At 39.8% G+C, this 20,411-nt stretch overlaps 1 protein-coding gene across 1 annotated transcript; it reads right to left on the minus strand.

Moving 5' to 3' along the window:
• Positions 1-884: 884 nt before the first annotated feature.
• SLC33A1 (solute carrier family 33 member 1) lies at positions 885-19,766 on the minus strand. The gene is made up of 6 exons (XM_060767654.2): positions 18,517-19,766; positions 13,334-13,524; positions 10,204-10,388; positions 9,261-9,378; positions 5,262-5,477; positions 885-4,361 (listed from the first exon to the last, which is right to left on the minus strand). The coding sequence occupies exons 1-6, from the start codon at positions 19,286-19,288 to the stop codon at positions 4,194-4,196; spliced, it is 1,650 nt and encodes a 549-aa protein (XP_060623637.2). The 5' UTR covers positions 19,289-19,766; the 3' UTR covers positions 885-4,193.
• Between the last annotated feature and the right edge of the window lie 645 nt (positions 19,767-20,411).

Consider the following 20,411-nt stretch of genomic DNA (forward strand, 5'->3'; position numbering starts at 1 on the left):
GAGTATTAGCTATTGCTTCCAATTTGGTGTCATCTGCAAGCTTGATAAGCATGCCCTCGAAAACTTCACCTTAATAAAGATGTTGGGCCCAGGAAAGAACCCTGCAGAACACTAATCCTTTCTTTCCAGGATGAAGAGGGATAATTGGTAATCAGCACCCTTTGGGTTCGGTCACTTAACCAAATACAAATCCACCAAACAGTAGTATTATTGAGGCTGGATTTTACTAGTTTATTTGCAAGAAGATCATGGGGGACCTTGTTAAAGACCTTACTGAAATCAAAACATGTTATATCCACAGCATTTAAAGACCAGAATACCTTACTATGTGTCACAAGTTATTTGAATATTGACAGCATTTTAAAATATGGATGAGTGAAGGTAAGATGTTGCAGAAAGCAAGTGGATTTGTTAAATGAACCTTTGGATCTCATACATTATTATTAAAATGGTTCTCCAAGTTGCAATTCATTTTACTTTGGGCTTAGCTATAATGCTGTGCTTTAATTAAAGTAAGGTAAATGTTTCCCATGACATTAAGTCTAGTCATGTCGGGACTCTGGGGGGTGGTGCTCATCTCCATTTCTAAGCTGAAGAACCGGCATTATCCGCAGACACCTCCAAAGTTATGTGGTTGGGGAGCATGACTGCATGGAGTGCCATTACCTTCCCGCAGAAGTGGTACTTATTGATCTACTCATATTTGAATGATTTTGAACTGCTAGGTTGGCAGAAGCTGGGCCTAACAGCGGGAGCTCACCCTGCTCCTTGGATTTGAACCGCCAAACTTTCAGTCAGCAAGTTCAGCAGCTCAGCGTTTTAACCCGCTGTGTCACCAAGGGGCTTGTGCTTTAATTACTCATTAAAAAAAATACTCTACAGCATTAGATTTTTAAAAATGCATAAACTTTATTTATATTGGCACACTGTATAAACAGTAATACGGAAATGATTTTTTTTGTGCACGTTCAGGAACCCAGTACTCTTTCCTAGAAATGTTCCCACCCCAAATGCTACCTAGAGATAAGGAATGAAGTTTTTGTTACTAGATCTTTTATTTATGCTGTGACAAAACAAAACAAAAAAATAGAATTATAATAAATACATGTTCAAGGCATCCAAATACCCACTAATGAACTACTCTATGCATATAGCACTGAAGCTAGTATTATTTTATTTGCGCTCATTTGGATCAAACACAAGGCAAACAAAATCAGATTATTGTCAACAATGAAATAAAATGAGACTATAGCCAAAGCACTAAGCATTTTTCATTCAAGTAAACAGGTCGGTATATTAAATATATATTTATATGTCATCGCTATGTTACAATGACATGCCAAGGGGAGAAAATTTAAGTCTCAAATTCAGTGAGGCAGAATGCAACAAGTCGCTCCACTTAGGAAACATATAAACTAAGTGACTAGCCAATTAAACACTGTTACTTGCGTTTAATATAGTTCAAGTGCATCAGAGTAAATCATATTATGAATTGGATTATCAATTTCATGATGAGCAACAACCTTGAAACTTTTTTCATATGGAGCTATTTTAAAGTTATAGGGAAAATCCAGGACTGCTCTAAATAATCATATATGGGATAGCCATAAGAAATGCCACTCTCTCAATTAAAATTGTTTTTAAAAGAGTTTCAAGGTTTCAGTCTGCCACTGAAATCTATAAAGCAATTACCAACAATATTCTGAGGTAAATCTAGCTTTTAGTGTTTAATTTATTAATGACTGGTTATGCACCCCTTCCATGTCAATGTGGTGATGGCTGCATTCTAGGGAATGGTTTGAACTTTAAAGGAGCTGTTCAAAGTGATAACCCTAACCCTGGAGATCAGCCTTGGACCGTGGACATAACCGTCAATGCTGCCACTAAAATTCAGAACAGATTCACTATCTATATTTCATTTAACTGGATTGTTTTGCTCCTTAAATGGTGATTAAAACAGACCAAATTAAGTCTAAAGAACTTGTGCTGATAGTGATAGAACTCCTTCTGATACTAGAATTCCAATCTGTTCTTTGGAAGCAAGAGCCACTCTCTCAAGAAAGTGTGCTTAAGATATTTCGCTTCCTTTTCCTAGACTTAAGGTTTATTTACACTCTAAAAAGAGTTTTATAAGAAAAAAAAACTTGTGCAATATAAATCTAGAGATTCACTCGGAATCAAAAATCAATATACATTTCAGAAAGAAGTGACTTTTTGAAATAACCAATAAAACAGAGACAAAATTGATATTAATATTTCAGCATTTCATAACAGCATCAGAAGTATGACATTAGGCTGTCACACCTTTCGAAAGTATTTTAATGTGAAAAATGTAAAAAACAAACAAACATCTATACAGTGGGTTGCTCTGAGTTTTCTGGGCTGTATGGCCATGTTTCAGAAGCATTCTCTCCTGATGTTTTGCCCACATTTATGGTAGGCATCCTCAGAGGTTGTGAGGTATATTGGAAACTAGGCAAGGAAGGTTTATATATCTGTTGAAGGTCCAGGGTGGGAGAAAGAAATATTGTCTGTTGGAGGAAAGTGTGAATGTTACAATAGGTCACCTTGATTAGCATTACTAAGCCTTGTAGCTTCAAGGCCTGGCTGATTCCTGCTTGGGGGATTCCTTTGTTGGGAGGTGTTAGCTGGCCCTGATTGTTTCATGTCTGGAGTTCCCCCGTTTTTAGAATGTTTCTCTTTGTTTACTGTCCTGATTTTAGAGTTTTTTTTAATACTGGTAGCCAGATTTTGTTCATGTTCGTGGTTTCTGCCTTTCTGTTGAAAATGTCCACATCCTTGTGGATTTCAATGGCATCTCTGTGTTGTCTAACGTAGTGGTTGTTAGAGTGATCCATGAAACAATCAGAGCCAGCTAACACCTCCCAACAAAGCATTCCCCTAGACAGGAATCAGCCAGACCTTGAAGCTGCAAAGTTTTGCAATGCTAATCAAGGTGATTAATTGCAATATTTACACTTGCCTCCAACAGACAAAGAATTATTTCTCCCACCCTGGATATTCCAGATATATAAACCTCACTTGCCTAGTGTCCAAGAGACCTCACAACCTCTGAGGATGCCTGCAATAGATGTGGGTGAAACGTCAGGAGAGAATGCTTCTGGAACATGGCCATACAGCCCAGAAAGCTCACAGCAACCCAGCGATTCTGGCCATGAAAGCCTTTGACAACATATCCATACAGTGCCCCTTTCCTGTACATCATTAAGGCACTAAAGCAAACATTTCCACTTAACAAGGATCATTGTAATGAACGACTTTATCTGCTACAGATTTGTAGCATCTGTGGAATGGTTGAACGATGTACATGAAAATCTCATGCCTGCTCTTGAGCAGCATTTCCACAATAAAGAGACATAGTCATACTCTCTTTATCCTGCTCCTTTTGGGTTCCATACACTATTAAAGTGTATTCATTTCTTAAGAATCTATATATTTGGTTTTTTTTACACTGAAACCGAACTCACGGATATCATTCTTGTTCCTCTTTTGAAAGCTTTGTCCTCAGTACTGGTACCAATGCTTTCTGGTCTCTTTGCTGCTCATGACAATTTAGCATCCCATGAGCTTATTCACACACATCTTCATACTTATGCTAAAGAAAATATTTGTAAATCAAAGTGCCTTTGAAGTAAAGTGTGTGTGTGTTTTGTTTTTTTAAAAAAGCTATTATAAAAATATTTCTCTTATAAATCTTTAAAGCTTCTAGCAGCCAGAAAAATACACGTAAGAGAAGTTTCTGCTAGATGTTTTCTCCTACAAAGTATAATCATGACCTAAATTATAAAAAAATTAAAAGAAAAATATTTCTCCTTTTAATAACTTTTTACTATATACATTCAATGTTTATAATGAATCAAAATTTTGATGTACCCTATTCAGGTGTTTTGTTTTGTTTTTGTTCTGAGGTAATGTTAAATAAATCGACCAGAAGATAGCAAACGGTCAATTGAAGTTTTTAAAAAGCACTGGAGATTTTGATTACTTTTTTAAAACCTTAAGATGAATTCTGGATGGTGAGGGCAAACTTTATCATTGACCCATATACGACTTTCCTGGGCTTACTTTTGTCATAAAGTCATTTGGCATGAGTAAACTGACCATTTTCCAATATGTATTATTTTAACCCCATATATAACATTTTTCTCATTCTTTACGGTCTTCCGTTTCCATTAACTTGTTCTCCTGCATTTCCATGAAGATGCTCTTTCATCCTGGAGCTTTTTGAATCTGGGTCCAAGAAACAGCCACCAAGCAAATCCCAAAGCAACGCATACCAGAGACTCAACATAATAACCGTCCAAGGTAATAACACAAGATCCACCTTCTTTGGAACAAAGCTGCAAGACAGTAGGGGTAGGGTGGTGTTATATTAATTACTGAAGTTAGAAATGCATGAAGTCTAGTAAATAGACAAGTTGCTTTTGACATAAAAATTACAAAAATTCCCTCATTTATTCCAGTTTGTTATTCTATCACAACAAAGTTCAGCAATGATGTACAGAAGAAGGCTTTCAAGAAAGTAATAGAAAGCCAGTGGTCTCCAAAAAAAAAAATTCAAATTCAAACAATAAGTGCAATTTAATAGCAATGGTGATTGTTAAAATGGGCCAAACATGAATCAAGGAACATGAAAGACACTGCAGACTGATTCAACCAGAGAAGTCAGCCATAGCAGAGCACATGATGAACCAACCTGGACACAGCATATTATTTGAGAACACAGAAATGCTGGACCACTCGAACAACCACCATGTCACACTACACAAAAAAGCCATAGCAATACACAAGCATGTGGACAATTTCAACAGAAAAGAGGAAACCATGAAAACAAACAAAATCTGGCTACCAGTATTAAAAAAAACACACTAAAACCAGGACAGTAAATAAAAAACTACACTCAGGGGAATTCCAGACAAGAAACAGGGCCAGCTAACACCTCCCAACAAAGGATTTCCCCTAGGCAGGAATCAGCCAAGCCTTGAAGCTGCAAGGCTTTGCAATGCTAATCAAGGTGATTAATTGCAACATTCACACTTGCCTCCAGCAGACAAGAGTTCATTCTCCCACCCGTGGGTGAAACGTCAGGAGAGAATGCTTCTGGAATTAGGCCATACAGCCCGGAAAACTTACAGCAACCCAAAAATAACCTAATTTGTCTTATAAAGCCTTTGAAACAAGGAAATCAATGTAGAGTATCAGTGCCATTGTATAAACTAAAATGGGGGACCTCTACTTACTTCTGTAGCAGCTGCAGTGGCACAGTTGTGTCCTTGAACTCCAATGCACTCCTTTGCTGTAAGTGGGTCCACAAGCCAAAGGGCTACAGTGGCAGGCCAGTTTCCTCCCAGATTTGACACTGTGTTAAGTAGTGTCATATACGTCCCCCCAATAAGTGGGTCACTAACTTTAGCATTGAAAGCCATGATTGCAACATACATACTGTAAACCGTGACCTAGGGAACAAAAAACAATAAAATACAGAGAATCAAGGTAAGGATGTAAGATTTAAGCGAACATTGTATTACATTAGATCTTCTGAAATAGCTGACATTACTAAACTAGCTTTTAAAAAATTAACTCAGTTAAACAATCTGGAGTTTCATTTTACCACAGACACCTCTGCAAGGTGCCCACTGCTGGAGCTTAGAAGAAAATCAAAAGGTTATAGAACGTTATGGATATCATATCACATTATCTTTCCTTTTGGGACATGAGAGAAGCCTCCCACAGGCGTCCCCTGGACAATGTCTCTGCAGATGGCCAATTCTCTCACACCAGAAGCGACTTGCAGTTTCTCAAGTCGCTTCTGACACGATAAAAAAAATCCTTTTTACTGAAAACACAGAAAAGTGAGGGGAATCCTGAATAGAGATTGCTATTTTTTTTTCTCACAACTCTGACGCATATTATCTATGCACCCTGCCCATGCACTTCTATCACTGAGAACAGATGAAAGCAACAGGGTGAAGATGTTGAGCAGGATCACTTGTGCTTTCTGCTCTTAGATTAATTATGCGAACTCGTAGCACATGCTAGAGATATCTTGGAAATACAATACTGTCAAAGGCTCACCATTCTAATTGCTGGTATAGTTGCTTTTACCAACGACTGGTTAAAGAAAGTGAATACCTGAGCAACAAACAAGTGCCACTTTGTTTTTGTTTACCTGCCGTTTCATCCTGGAGCACCTGCTCAGTTTTCAGTATTACTGGAAAGTGGAATTCAGAGGAATTCATTTCAATTCCAGCTTGTAACACAACTAAGTTAGTCTAAATCAAGAACATTTAAGATAAGTGCATCTGTAAGGTCCTGTAATTAAACCGGAATTTACTACTGCTAAATGTAGTGGCAGCTGCCAACTTGGACAGGTTTAAAAGGGGATTAGCCCATGGAGGATAAGGTTGATCATTATAGCTATATACAACTCCTAGTATCAGTGGCAGCAATAAGCCTCTGCTTACAAGTTCCTAAAGAAAACAAAGACACTACTATTCAGTATTTGAATATGGGCTTCCCACAAGCAACAGGTTTGCCATTATAGGAAACAGAATGCTGGACTAAATAGTTGATCCAGCAGAGCCTTGTAGAAATTTTCCTCTTTCTCCCACCCTGGACCTTCCACAGATACATAAACCCAATTTTCCTAGTTTCCAACAAATCTGACAACCTCTGCGGATGTTTGTCACAGATGCAGGTGAAACGTCAGGAGAGAATGTTTCTAGAACATGACCATAAAACCTGAAAAACCTACAACAACCCAGCAATTCTGACCATGAACGCCTTCGTCAATACATTTTTCATCACGTAGTTACATTTCCTTTACTGACCATACTATGAAAATATACGATCTACTTAGAGACTTCAGAAGAGAAGACAAGTATATTTCATGACCCTGCATATATCTATAGCAGGGATGGGGAGAGTGCAGCCTGTCGGTCACAAAAATCCTTGGACTGCCATCTAAGAGGACTTCAACACCACATTTTAAAGAAATAGCCAACACCTGTAGGGAAAAGGTCCGCAAGGCTAAAGCAAAAAACGAGCTCAGACTTGCCAGGGACATTAAAAACAATAAAAAGGGCTTCTATTCTTATGTCAGTAGAAAAAGGAAAAACAAGGAGGCGATAGGACCTCTTCGAGGAGAAGATGGGGCAATGCTGACAGGGGATAGGGAAAAGGCAGAACTACTTAATGCCTTCTTTGCCTCGGTCTTCTCACAAAAAGAGAGTCTTCAACCTCAGCAAGATGGAGTGGATGAGGGATTGGAGGACATCCAACCCCAAATTGGGAAAGAAGTCGTCCAGGAATACCTGGCCGCTCTTAATGAGTTCAAGTCCCCAGGGCCAGATCAACTACACCCCAGAGTATTGAAGGAACTAGCGGAAGTCATTTCGGAACCATTGGCAACCATCTTTGAGAGTTCTTGGAGAACGGGAGAAGTTCCAGCAGATTGGAGGAGGGCCAATGTGGTCCCAATCTTCAAGAAGGGAAAAAAGGACGACCCAAACAACTACCGTCCGGTCAGCCTCACGTCGATACCGGGCAAGATTCTGGAAAAGATTGTTAAGGAAGTGGTCTGCAAACACTTAGAAACAAATGCAGTCATCGCTAATAGTCAACATGGATTTATCAAAAACAAGTCATGCCAGACTAATCTGATCTCTTTCTTCGATAAAGCTACAAGCTGGGTAGATGCGGGGAATGCCGTGGATGTAGCGTACCTGGATTTCAGTAAGGCCTTCGACAAGGTCCCCCATGACCTTCTGGCAAGGAAACTAGTCCAATGTGGGCTAGGCAAAACTACGGTGAGGTGGATCTGTAATTGGTTAAGTGGACGAACCCAGAGAGTGCTCACTAATGCTTCCTCTTCATCTTGGAAAGAAGTGACAAGCGGAGTGCCGCAGGGTTCCGTCCTGGGCCCGGTCCTGTTCAACATCTTTATTAATGACTTAGATGAAGGGCTAGAAGGCATGATCATCAAGTTTGCAGACGACACCAAATTGGGAGGGATAGCCAATAGTCCAGAGGACAGGAGCAGAATTCAAAACGATCTTGACAGATTAGAGAGATGGTCCAAAACTAACAAAATGAAGTTCAACAGTGACAAATGCAAGATACTCCACTTTGGCAGAAAAAATGAAATGCAAAGATACAGAATGGGGGACGCCTGGCTCGAGAGCAGTACGTGTGAAAAAGATCTTGGAGTCCTCGTGGACAACAAGTTAAACATGAGCCAACAATGTGATGTGGCGGCAAAAAAAGCCAATGGGATTTTGGCCTGCATCAATAGAAGCATAGTGTCTAGATCTAAGGAAGTAATGCTACCCCTCTATTCTGCTTTGGTTAGACCACATCTGGAATATTGTGTCCAATTCTGGGCACCACAATTCAAGAGAGATGTTGACAAGCTGGAAAGTGTCCAGAGGAGGGCGACTAAAATGATCAAGGGTCTGGAGAACAAGCCCTATGAGGAGCGGCTTAGGGAACTGGGCATGTTTAGCCTGAAGAAGAGAAGGCTGAGAGGAGATATGATAGCCATGTATAAATATGTGAGAGGAAGCCACAGGGAGGAGGGAGCAAGCTTGTTTTCTGCTTCCTTGGAGACTAGGACGCGGAACAATGGCTTCAAGCTACAAGAGAGGAGATTCCATCTGAACATTAGGAAGAACTTCCTGACTGTGAGAGCCGTTCAGCAGTGGAACTCTCTGCCCCGGAGTGTGGTGGAGGCTCCTTCTTTGGAAGCTTTTAAGCAGAGGCTGGATGGCCATTTGGCAGGGGTGATTTGAATGCAATATTCCTGCTTCTTGGCAGGGGGTTGGACTGGATGGCCCATGAGGTCTCTTCCAACTCTATGATTCTATGATTCTATGATTCAAGCTATTTTGCCCACAAACTATGCACTTTGCCCACAAACAAATGCATTTAAACATGCAAAAATTCCACAATCCTTTAATACCCATTTTCTCCAACAGATGCTCTCAAAATAGCAAAAATAAGTAATATACTTTCACTTTCTGTTACCATTTTGAGAGAAAATGAGGAATGACCAGAGCTTGGGATACTGAGTGTTTATGGGGAGGAGACAGTTCACAAGAGTATCTATCTGGTAGGGGAAAATTGGTCCCGCCGCTGTATTAAAGACTACTGCAGTATATTGAGGTTGCGGATATGTGTGTAGGTATAATAACAGATAAAAAAGAACCTTAATTTATATAAGAAAATTATAAGAGTGTTACCTGGTGTAAGGCATAACTCAGCAGCAATACAATGTAGTAATAGATAGGAAAGCCTCCCTCATATTTAACGTTAGGAGTCCACCACACCAAGAAAGCAAATTCCAATCCAAACAGTAATCTGTAGTGCGAAGAAAATGAGAAAAATCCTGGATTGATGAACATTAACATTATTCAACAGAATATAACTTGATCAGACTACAACTTATGATCATAAATAAATCAAAGATAGCTGCAAGAAAAAGTAAATCATGGCAACCACTAGGCATTTTCTAGTGCCCCTCATATGCTGCCTGTAGGAAAAAATAATTTTGAATTAACCTAAGTATGAATGAAACAAAGCAGTAAAATGTATTCTAAAGTTCATTTATCACAGAGTATTTATGGCTTACTTATGGCAGAAATAAATCATTCATATGCATCCTGCTTTATAAACTTAAAGGGTCCCACTTGATCATAGGAATTCTTATTGGTTTTTTTAAAGAGATGGATAAAGGAAAACTGAAAGTAGATGATACCTGCAGAGATACCTAAACCTAATGCTTTCCAGAATAATCGAGCACAAATTATTTCCAGCATCAAAAGAACCATTAACCATATGGGAATATGATCTGTCCTCACACATTGAAAGCTTTACGTCCCCTCTTTGCCTTGTAGCTATACTCTAAGTTCAATATAAACTGAAAGTTCAGGAAAACCTATATATAAAATAACTACAGGGTCACTCATTTGTATTTAATACAAATGCAGTAAGTAAAATTTCTGTTGCCAAACACAGTTCTTGGAAGGCTTCAATCAATGGCATTACTTTACTTCAGAATAAGTTCCCTTATTGAACAGAAACCCCAACATATACACCTCATTGTTCTTAATGACTACAAAATTATAGTTCCACATTAATAGATTAAGCTGAATATTAACAAGCAGAAAAACCAATGTATTTTACCTAAATGGCATAGCTTTGTAAAATGTATTCAGAGGCTGTGGACCTGCTGTATATTTGCTGATAATCAGAGGCAATATGATTTGCAGTGGAACCATTGGAACAGCAAGGAGAGCTAAGTGTTCTTTAGGTACTCCTTCTTCTATCAGTTTGAGTCCTGTTACTGCATCTGCTGCTGAGAATCCAATCTGTAACATAAAGTTTTGTTTATTTCTATTATGTTGGTCATGTGCAAAGTATTTTACAATCTGTCTCATACCCATCTTCATAACAAGTCATGTAATAGGCCATTTTTAATACTTGCACCTGGTTACCTATAAAAAGATTATCTGGAAAGAGAGCAAAGATCCAACTCCCAACACTATGACCAAGAATTGCAAGTTAAGTTTTTGTGTATAAAAAAACCCAGTGGTTAGCTGAACCGAACCCTACTTGCCTGCCACATACAATAACGACTGTATTGAAATACGGCACCATTAACAACCCATGGTTTTCATTGTTTTCCACCTAAAACCATGACAAGACAGCAAACCAAAATAAAACCCCAAAAACTCAGGCTGGTTTGGAAATCCCTGTTGATGGCTCCTGCATCACGGGGATAGAAGTGTGCTGATGAAGATGAGCATGGAGTACGTGGGGTATGAAAACAAGCAAGTAGCCCTAAATCATGGCATGACTACTGTGTGTTTGGAAGGTCAAAGTATGATATGGGTTTAATTGTAGTTAGTACAAACCATGTTTTGCTACAATGTCTATACTTAGGCAGCATGCTCCAAGTGAAGAATCTGGACAGCTACGAGTACCTATCCTAGGAAAGCAGCCAACTAGAAGGCTAACCTATTTGTCATGATGGCTCTTAGCCAAAGAAATTTTGACTTAGGCAGCATGCTCCAAGTGAAGAATCTAGACAGCTACAAGTACCTATCCTAGGAAAGCAGCCAACTAGAAGTCTAACCTATTTGTCATGATGGCTCTTAGCCAAAGAAATTTTGACTATTGTGCTAAACATTGACCAAAAACAGAGCTTGGAACTCTGAACAGATCCTGACATAAAATTTGTCTTAGTCTTCTATAACTAGACGTCAAATTCGGATTTACTAAAAACTATTTCAAATGTTTGTCAAGAAACAACACATAACAATCTATCACGACAGATAAAGGAAGTGGGACAGCAGTACTATGGAGATCTTACTTGACTATCAGCATTGCCTAGGAAACAATCTGAAGAGGAAAATTTTTGTGTGGTAAACAGGATCTACAACATTACAGCACACAGTGCTCCAGTTCCAGCCAGACAGGCCCTTTCAAAATTGCCCTATTCCATTTCATCAATACTACAATTTTCCTATGCTACCTGAGAAATGCAGGATTTTGTAGTGATTAAGTATACTCAGTCGTCACAGAAGAAGCTCTCAGGCATTGTCCTTTAATGGATTTGTGCTATGTTTTTCAAAATGAGACTGAATAGGTAACTATGGTTTAATGGATCACTAGTGTTCACTATAGCACATCATAAAAGAAAGACGGAACAGAATGCATAAAGCTACTTTTTCTCTTGACTGATTTAAGCAAATTATGGTTGCATGCATGCAGCCAGTGAGCCCTAGATCACTGGTTCTCAATCGGTGTTTCCCCAGGTGTTTTGGACTACAACTCTCAGAAATCTCAGCCGGTTTACCAGTTGTTAGGATTTCTGGGAATTGAAGGCCAAATCATCTGGGGGCCCACAGGTTGAGAATCAGTGCCCTAGATTAATGCATTTTCCTCTCCTTCAAACTGCTTGCTACAACTTCAGTCCAGAAGACAGAAAGAGCAGTATTTTGGAAAAATAAAGATTATTCGCCTTCTCTCTCCTACCAGAGATGCAGGAGGGCAAAGCAGCAGCATATCCCACCTGGTGGGATTAGTATTATAACCCTGGAAGGATTTATGTCTGGAACAGAGACAAAACTGCCATGTAGTGTGGACTTGTTCTGTCACCAGGAACGGTAAATGCTTCTTCTGGCAGGCAGATGGTTCAACTATCTTAACCATTAGGCAAAGCTATTTTGATGGCATGTAAATTAGTTAAAATTACATAAATTGGAGATCACACAGTGTGCTTAAACTTTCTCCAATTTTGGTTTAAGCTATATGCAGGATGATATCTTAGAACTTATGTCTTGGTCAATTAGCCTACTATTATCTCTCTGACTGGTATCAGACTGATGTCTAAAGCAGAAGTTTTCTCTATTATTTACTTAATGCATTGAAACTGAACCTGGAACTCTTCTTGAAAATATTGTATTCTAATTGCGATGTATGGTCCTTTCTTTGCAGAGCCTTGGAAGGGGTAAGGAGAGGACAAACTACCGAAAATCTTTACACTTCAAATCACTGTTCTAGAAACAGTGTTCAGGCATTAATTTGTATGTGTGGGTACAGCTGTGCTGTTTGCATATGCTGATCTCAACCCATTCTTGTCTATACTAGGTATTATGTCTAAGAGTACCAGTAATGGGGATTATGCAGCCCTCCAAATGTTGAACTCCATCTCCCAATGGCCTTAACAGAGAATTATACATCTCCATAAATTCCATCTTTGAGTTTAAGAATCATTTGGATAAACATGCATATAAAGCTTACATGCACACTATAGCTTATGTATCTTTTGTATTTATACTATGTGTATACTTACCATAGAAGCTCTGACAGAAGTCATAATTGTACTACTGCTACACATGTATTCAAAATAGTAATTGAAAAATGCTTTTATCCTACTGCTCCTATTAAAGTGCATGCCTCAGGTGACACAAAGATCTCAAAAATCTTGCAGAAACCTTTGCATTCTCACACAGAAAAGAGAATAAAATTGACATTATTGCTTTCTACTACATTGGGGAATGGGGGGGGGGAGCAGAAAAAATTGCTTTTTAAGTCACACAGCAATCACAGCAGCCTTTCCATTATTATTATTATTATTATTATTATTATTATTATTATTATTATTATTATTTCCATTTATTACTTTTCACTGAATTTCCATTTATTACTTGTCACTTTCCATTTATTACTTGTCACTGAATGCACATGTATGGGTAAATAGCAACTTATAAAAATGACACGCTAGTAATTGCAAAAAAAAAATACTCACTTTTGCAGTTAAAATCATGGCACAGAATGTTAGGACTGCAGGCATTTTAACTATTGAGAAAAGCAGCTTGTATGTATCCATTATGCCTTTTGTTTCTTCTCTTGATGGAGTAATTCTCTTATCTTCTTTTTTCAAGAGTGCTACCAAGGTGGTAGTTATTAAGAAAACAGCACCCCAATAAAAGAGGAAATCTGTGAAGACAAATTTTTCTGCTTAGAATGTAATGTATTTTTCACTGCTCAAATGCAGTAATACATGATTCAAATGTATATTTCCTGTCATAAATGCACACTATTTCTTTCAAATGTTTTATTCCATGCTTTAACTTTAGTGTAGTTAGCTGTTGTTCTATGCCTTCAGCTCATTTCCAAAAATAATGTAAACTTAAACTACCGCCGAAGAGCAAGCAATGGGTTGAGTGATAGTCCAGAATTGGGAAATCCCTCCTCAATTACAGAAAGCCACTTGTGAGCCTCTCACACTCTCTCAGCCTCAAGGAAAGGTAACACCAAATTCCTTCTATACAAATTTTGCCAAGAAAACTCCATGATAGCTTTACCTTGTAGACTGGAAATGACAAAGGCACAAAACAATAGTCACAAGTAACTTACAATGGTTGATTTGTTCAGAGGGAGTTTGCCATTGCTGTTCCATTGCAAAGTGTGCATTTATACAGTAGAATTGGTGCAGTTTGATACCACTTTAACTGCCACACATCAATACTATAGAATCCTGGGAGTTGTAGTTTGGTGAGGCAACAGCACTCTTTGACCAAAAAGGCTGAAGTCCTTGTAAAACTACAACTCCCATTGTTCCACAGTATTGAACTATGGTAGTTAAAGCAGTGCTTAGCTGCATTAATTTTACAGTGTAAATGCGTCCCGAGAAAATATGATCTTCCAGTCGATCCGTTGCTGAGTAGGATTTCAAACTCTTAGTCTCCAGGAGCCCTAGTCCAACACTCAAACCACTATTCTATGCTGTGAATAATGATTAACTGAACACATAGCAAGATGTAAGAGCAGCCATCCCAAAGTCACACAGTCTTTTACTACATATTTATTCTTTGTTTAATTTTTTTAATTTTCTTCTGCTAGAATCTAATCTTCTAAAGGCAGAAATTGTACAAATGATTTGCTTTCATGTCCTCCTGAAAATGATTATATAATGCAAGGTGATAGTATCTACTTTACTATTAAATTAAATATATATTTACAGTGATTGCAGGGTATTACCTGCAATATAAGCCAATAAAATTATTTTATGGTATATATTTTCTCCCAATGCTATAAAATTGCTGTTTTACAACCCAAGCTACTATATACTGTACAAAACAAACAAAAAACACTGATAGTACATATTGCTTTCAGTATCTCTAGCAGTGCAAAGTCACCTTTTGGTGTTATATAGATGCAGAAAAATAAAAGAAAGATTCAAATGGGGTTATATGAGAGAGAGCAATAAAAGTGATATAAACAAGATGTTAAAACATACAGGGTGTGACATGGGTTCAAATAAATGCTTAGGCATAAATTTCATTCAGTGGGCTGGTCTTTTCCTAGCATACCTCACCAGAGGATAAAATTATGATCGTTTTATAGATACTATCCTAAAGGTTCTTCCTTTCATACTATTTAAAAAAATAAAACCAGAGCTTGTGAAAGGCTTTTGTGGTGGAATTGGGTTAATTCCTCCAAAAGTAAAACAATACTTTTTCTATTTGGATTGTCTCCAAGTATTTTTCTTTTCCAGAGAAAGAAGGTGTCTATTTTCATAATGCTTAAATAACAGATTTTTGATGATTGTCATTTAATAGCTCTTAAGTTACTTCCACAATGTAGAAGTATCACAAGAGCTGACGTAGCAGATTGATCTGACACGATAAGACAGAGATCTGAACTTGTATATCTACAGAAGTGTCTTCATAGCCTTTAAAAGTATAAAAAATAGATTAAAGAGAAAAGTTTACAAACACTATTTTTACAAGAATTCACTGTTAATACTATCACTACGTCCTGCCCAACTATAAAAAAATAAGCCACTGATTGTCATAATAGCCCGTGTGAAATTCTAACTTTTTATTTTTAAAGAATTGTGTATTAAATCTAGTTTCCAACTGAATGCTTCACTCAACACAAGAAAACAAAAGAATAAAGTCACTCCACTGTACAAAGTATTTTTGCCTTTGCCCTTACTGGTTCCCACCTGGGTCAAAAGGACAAAGCCTGCTCCTCACTCCAGATATTAGGACCAACAAAGAGTATAGCCCCTAAACTGAGGTTATCGTACTTTGGCCATATTATGGGAAGAGATGACTCACTAGAAAAGACAAAAATGGTTGGTAAGAACGAGGGCAGTAGGGAAAGAAGATCACATTTCAGGTGGATAGACTCAATCAGTGAAGCAACAGCCTGGAGTCTGCGGGACAACAGAATCCCGTAATCCATGCCTTTACTCTTCCCCATAGAAGTGAACTTCATACCTAAGTGAATTAATCTATATTTGGAATAGATCGGTTTTGGAATTTAAAATACTTTGATGAGGTAAAAAAAATCCCATTACTCTTTACAATGGCAAGACTAATTCCAACAAGAAATCAGGGCCCCTATTCCTCCTCTGAAGAGAACTGAACAAAACCTACAATTTGAGAAGTCTTTAACTATTTTGTGTAAACATTATAATAAACTAACCACCCTTGAGTGAACATTACATGTATTAGAAATATTCTTTCTCTCCCATTACCGCTAAGCTTGGACAAAGGTAACTTGATGCAGGTTCTTTAATTAAGGCTATTGTTATAGTGTAGGCATAACAACAGCATTGGTTAATGAATCCCAATTCTTGAAGGTAATCTAAGCAAATATGCAAATGTAAACCTGCCATCTGGTACAAAGGAGTTTTATATTATTTCATATTCTGAATGTATGTTCTAATACAGCAGAATGTCCCATATTTGTACACTGGTTTTGTATCAAGCAAACATATACTATGTTTCACTGAATCTATGGTGCCATCAAATGTAAGGCACACCTTATTTTTGAAGCTTTAGTTTTAGGAAAAAAAACAATTTTCTAAGAATATTTTTTTTCGATTTCCCTCTGCATGCACAATACCTTTAAAATGCAATCTTTCCTGTGGAGCGAGCAGAGAGTGTGAAGCCAACAAGTAATTTGTCTGCATGGGTATATAAAATATGAGCCAATTGGGAATACAGTGGAAACAGAAAGCGGAGCTTAGCATAAAGATTGGTAAACAGCCATTTGGCTGAGGCCAAGCAAAATGGTGGGGGCATGGCAGAGCTGTTTGAAGCTGGGGATCTTCCCCCTCCACTTCACTAGGAGGTTAGGCAATTTTGAAAGAAAAACTCAAAACCAGTGAATCTAAGGGCCCTTCCACACAGTCATATAACCCAGAATATCAAGGCAGATAACGCACAATATGTTTTGAACTAGGTTATCTGAGTCCACGCTGTCATATAATCCAGTTCAAAGTGGATTTTATACAGCTGTGTGGAAGGGGCCTAAGGCACCATTGAATCTAAGGTACACCCCATTTCTGAAGTCGCTTAAAGGGAAAAACGTTTGCACTAAATTGAATGAAAAACAATGATTAAGCAACTACTAAAAGTGAATCTTTAGAATCAGGCAGACAAAACAATTCTGAAGACTAGTTCTTCCTACAATCCACAAGAGGGGCCTTCTTGAAACTTTATGTATTAGCATGAGGACATTGTCTTTTCTTACTACAGTACAGATGAAGCATTTTCCAACCTGAAATGAATGTAATCTTGAAAGAGAAATATAAGTTATCTTCAGCGATCCCTACATCATTAACAGTGGAATGGAACTAGTATGACACTCTGGCTAGGCTGGCTTTAAAAATTGTTATTATCCTTGGAGGCGTCTACAGACAACACTGGCTCTGAAGCTTAGAAATTGAGATGAGCACCATCCCCCAGAGTTGGACATGACTAGATTTAATGTCAAGGGGAAACTTTTACCTCTAAATAGCTTATTTTAGATTTCTGTTGTGCAATGTTTACTGGGTTTTTTTTGTTTAAATGTTTATGGTCATTGATTTTGCTATAGGTGTTGAATGTTTCCCTGCTTTGTTGGAAACTGCCCTGAGTCTCCATGGGCGGATAGGGCGGGATACAAATAAAGTTTTATTATTATTATATTATTTACTATATTTGTATACCGCCCTTCTCAGCCCTCAGCTGCTGAGTATGCATGCCCAGTGTGGAACACATCTCATCACACTAAAAAGTGGATGTGGCTCTTAATGAGACATGCCGCATTATCACAGGGTGTCTGCGCCCTACACCACTGGAGAAATTACACTGCTTAGCCGGTATTGTACCACCTGACATCTGCCGGGAAATAGCAGCCAATAGTGAAAGGACCAAGGCAGAGACATCTCCAGCTCATCCCTTGTTTGGGTATCAGCCAGCACATCAATGACTTAAATCTAGACATAGTCTTCTAAGATCTACAGAGACACTCGCTGGAACACCTCAGCAAGTGAGAGTCCAAAAGTGGCAGGCTCAAACCCAGAACCTCAACCAATGGCTGATACCAAATGAGAGACTCCCCCCTGGGCACACAGAAGACTGGGCGACTTGGAAGGCATTGAACAGACTGCGCTCTGGCACCACAAATGCAGAGCCAACCTTCAGAAATGGGGCTACAAAGTGGAATCCTTGACATGCAAATGTGGAGAGGAGCAAACCACTGACCACCTGCTGCAATGCAACCTGAGCCCTGCCACATGCACAATGGAGGACCTTCTTGCAGCAACACCAGAAGCACTCCAAGTGGCCAGATACTGGTCAAAGGACATTTAATCAACTACCAAACTCACAAATTTTGTATTTTGTCTGTTTGTTTGCTTTGTTCTGTTAGAAATGCTTCGGGCTTGAGATACAGCGGTATATAAGCAAAGTAAATAAATAAATAAATAATTGACTGGTTGCCCTGACACGGCAAACAAACAAAGCCCTCAGGAGATTCACTGGTATTCTTGAAGTGAGTGGCCTAATTTTGAAGGAACTAGGGGTGGCCACAGCTGACAGGGAGCTCTGGTGTGGGCTAGTCCATGAGGTCACAAAGAGACGGAAGTGACTGAATGAATAAACAACAACAACACATTATTATTATTGTATTCCCTTCAACAAACAATACCTGAAAGTGTAACAATTCCTTGGGGTTGAGGCTGAAACCGCAAATACTTGTTGCAAAAAGAAGCCGATTCAAGTGCTAAGAACAAGACATTCCCCAGGAAGTAGCCAGCTGTCTGGCCTACAGAGTTGCAAGTGGATGCATAGCCCACATTCTCCCGGGACAACATAGTCAACGCCCAGCCATCCACTGCGATATCCTGAGTGGCCGCCAGAAACTCAAACAAGAAGAAGGTGACAGTGAGGGCTAGTATGTCAGGACTCTTGCCGTCTGCTCCCCCAAGCAGAGAGTCCACCTGCCTGGAGAGGTACATCATAAAGAGGCCCAAGGTGTACTGAGTGGGCACCAGCCAGGACTTGCGCCGGCCAAAGCTCTTGAAGTAGACGGCGTCCACCAAGGGGGCCCAGAGGAGCTTCAAGCTGAACGGCCAAAAGACGAAGCTAAAGAAAGCCTGGTCCTTGTAGCTCACGTTCTTGCTCTGCAGGATGAGTGGGATGCTGCCCGCAAGGCCCAAAGGGATGCCTTGCAAGATGTATAGGAAAAGGAGGAGTAGGATGCTGCCCAGCTCTGCTCGGTAGCCTTTAGGGTGCCCGAGAGACCTAGAATTGGGTTCTCCGAGCAGGGCCTCTCGGTCTCCGCCGGCGCCTGCCCCAGCAGGGCCATCTTCGTAGAAATCCAGGCCTGAAGCGTCGTTCTTCAGGACGTCCAGGGAGCTCTGGTAGCTGCCAGGCCGGCGTTGGCGGCTGCTGTCCTTGCAGGAAGTGATGGGGGACATGTCACAGACGTAGTCCAAAGCCGTCGTCCTGGGAAGGCGAGGAGACCCCTCCCCAAGGCCTTACAGACACACAAGGAAGACTTACAGATATAGGCCCACAGGAGAGGCTCCTAATCTGACCAGAGGAGGTGTCACTGTCAATACTGTCCTCTGAAAGGCTCTCTGGGCACCTCTCTGGCAAACCCCCTTCAGGAAGGAGGCAGAGAATGAGAGCAAGAGTCAATTATTCACCTCCTCGATCTTCTAAAGACAGGCTTTGCCTCACAAATCAACACCACGGGACTCAGAAAGGCGGCCTCCCTTCTCCCTCGCTGCTCCTGCCGGTGTGAATCCCTTTTTCCTCTCATCCAAGTCCCCAAACCAATTTCTTTCCGCTCTTGGCCCGGCTGAGTCCGACCCTGAAAAGCTTCCGGACGGGAAACACAGACCCACGATGTTTTACTACCGCCGAGAGAGCGAAAGCACCTGGGAGCCGTGGTGTTTTCCTATTGGCCGAGGCGAGGTGTACGTCACGAACGAGGCAGCCTATCACAGCAAAAGCATGGAAAAGAACGCAGCCGTAACGAGGCAGGTTCAGTGTTGTAAGAAGAAGCAGAGGGGCAGCAAGAATGAGGAAGGGATTGCGAAAGGACGGCAGTGTTTCCTCCATTTGAGTCCTCCAGGGTATTTTTTTTCCTGGACTTCAACTCCCAGAAGCCTCAGCTGATTCTGGGAGATAAACTCCCAGAGGGAAGAGAGAGGGGGCCAGGAAGACAGCTCCACCTGTCTCCTGTGCTATAGAATCAGAGTTGGAAGAGACCTCATGGGCCACCCAGTCCAACCCCATTCTGCCAAGAAGCAGGAATATTGCATTCAAAGCACCCCTGACAGATGGCCATCCAGCCTCTGTTTAAAAGCTTCCAAAGAAGGAGCCTCCACTCCCACGCAGAGAGTTCCACTGCTGAACGGCTCTCACAGTCTGGAGGTTCTTCCTCATGTTCAGATGGAATCTCCTTTCTATACTCTATTTATGTATTTATTTATCATGTCGAGAGCGAACCAAACAGTTGTATTGCATTAAAAACAAACAAACAAAACACAGAGTGTGCAGTAGCTGGCCACTTGGAATACCTCTGGTGTTGCT

Source organism: Anolis sagrei, chromosome 3 (genome assembly GCF_037176765.1).
Source record: "Anolis sagrei isolate rAnoSag1 chromosome 3, rAnoSag1.mat, whole genome shotgun sequence".
NCBI lineage: Eukaryota > Metazoa > Chordata > Lepidosauria > Squamata > Dactyloidae > Anolis > Anolis sagrei.

What these genes read in the sequence shown, in the direction of transcription:
- SLC33A1 (XM_060767654.2), bottom strand. Translation starts at nt 19,288, where the DNA reads ATGTCCCCCATCACTTCCTGCAAGGACAGCAGCCGCCAACGCCGGCCT. An exon ending in AGGAATTGTTACACTTTCAG is followed by an intron (nt 13,525 to 18,516) that starts GTATTGTTTGTT and finishes TTGTCTTCACAG; the next exon opens with ATTTCCTCTTTTATTGGGGT. An exon ending in TGAGTTATGCCTTACACCAG is followed by an intron (nt 5,478 to 9,260) that starts GTAACACTCTTA and finishes TTTGTTCCCTAG; the next exon opens with GTCACGGTTTACAGTATGTA.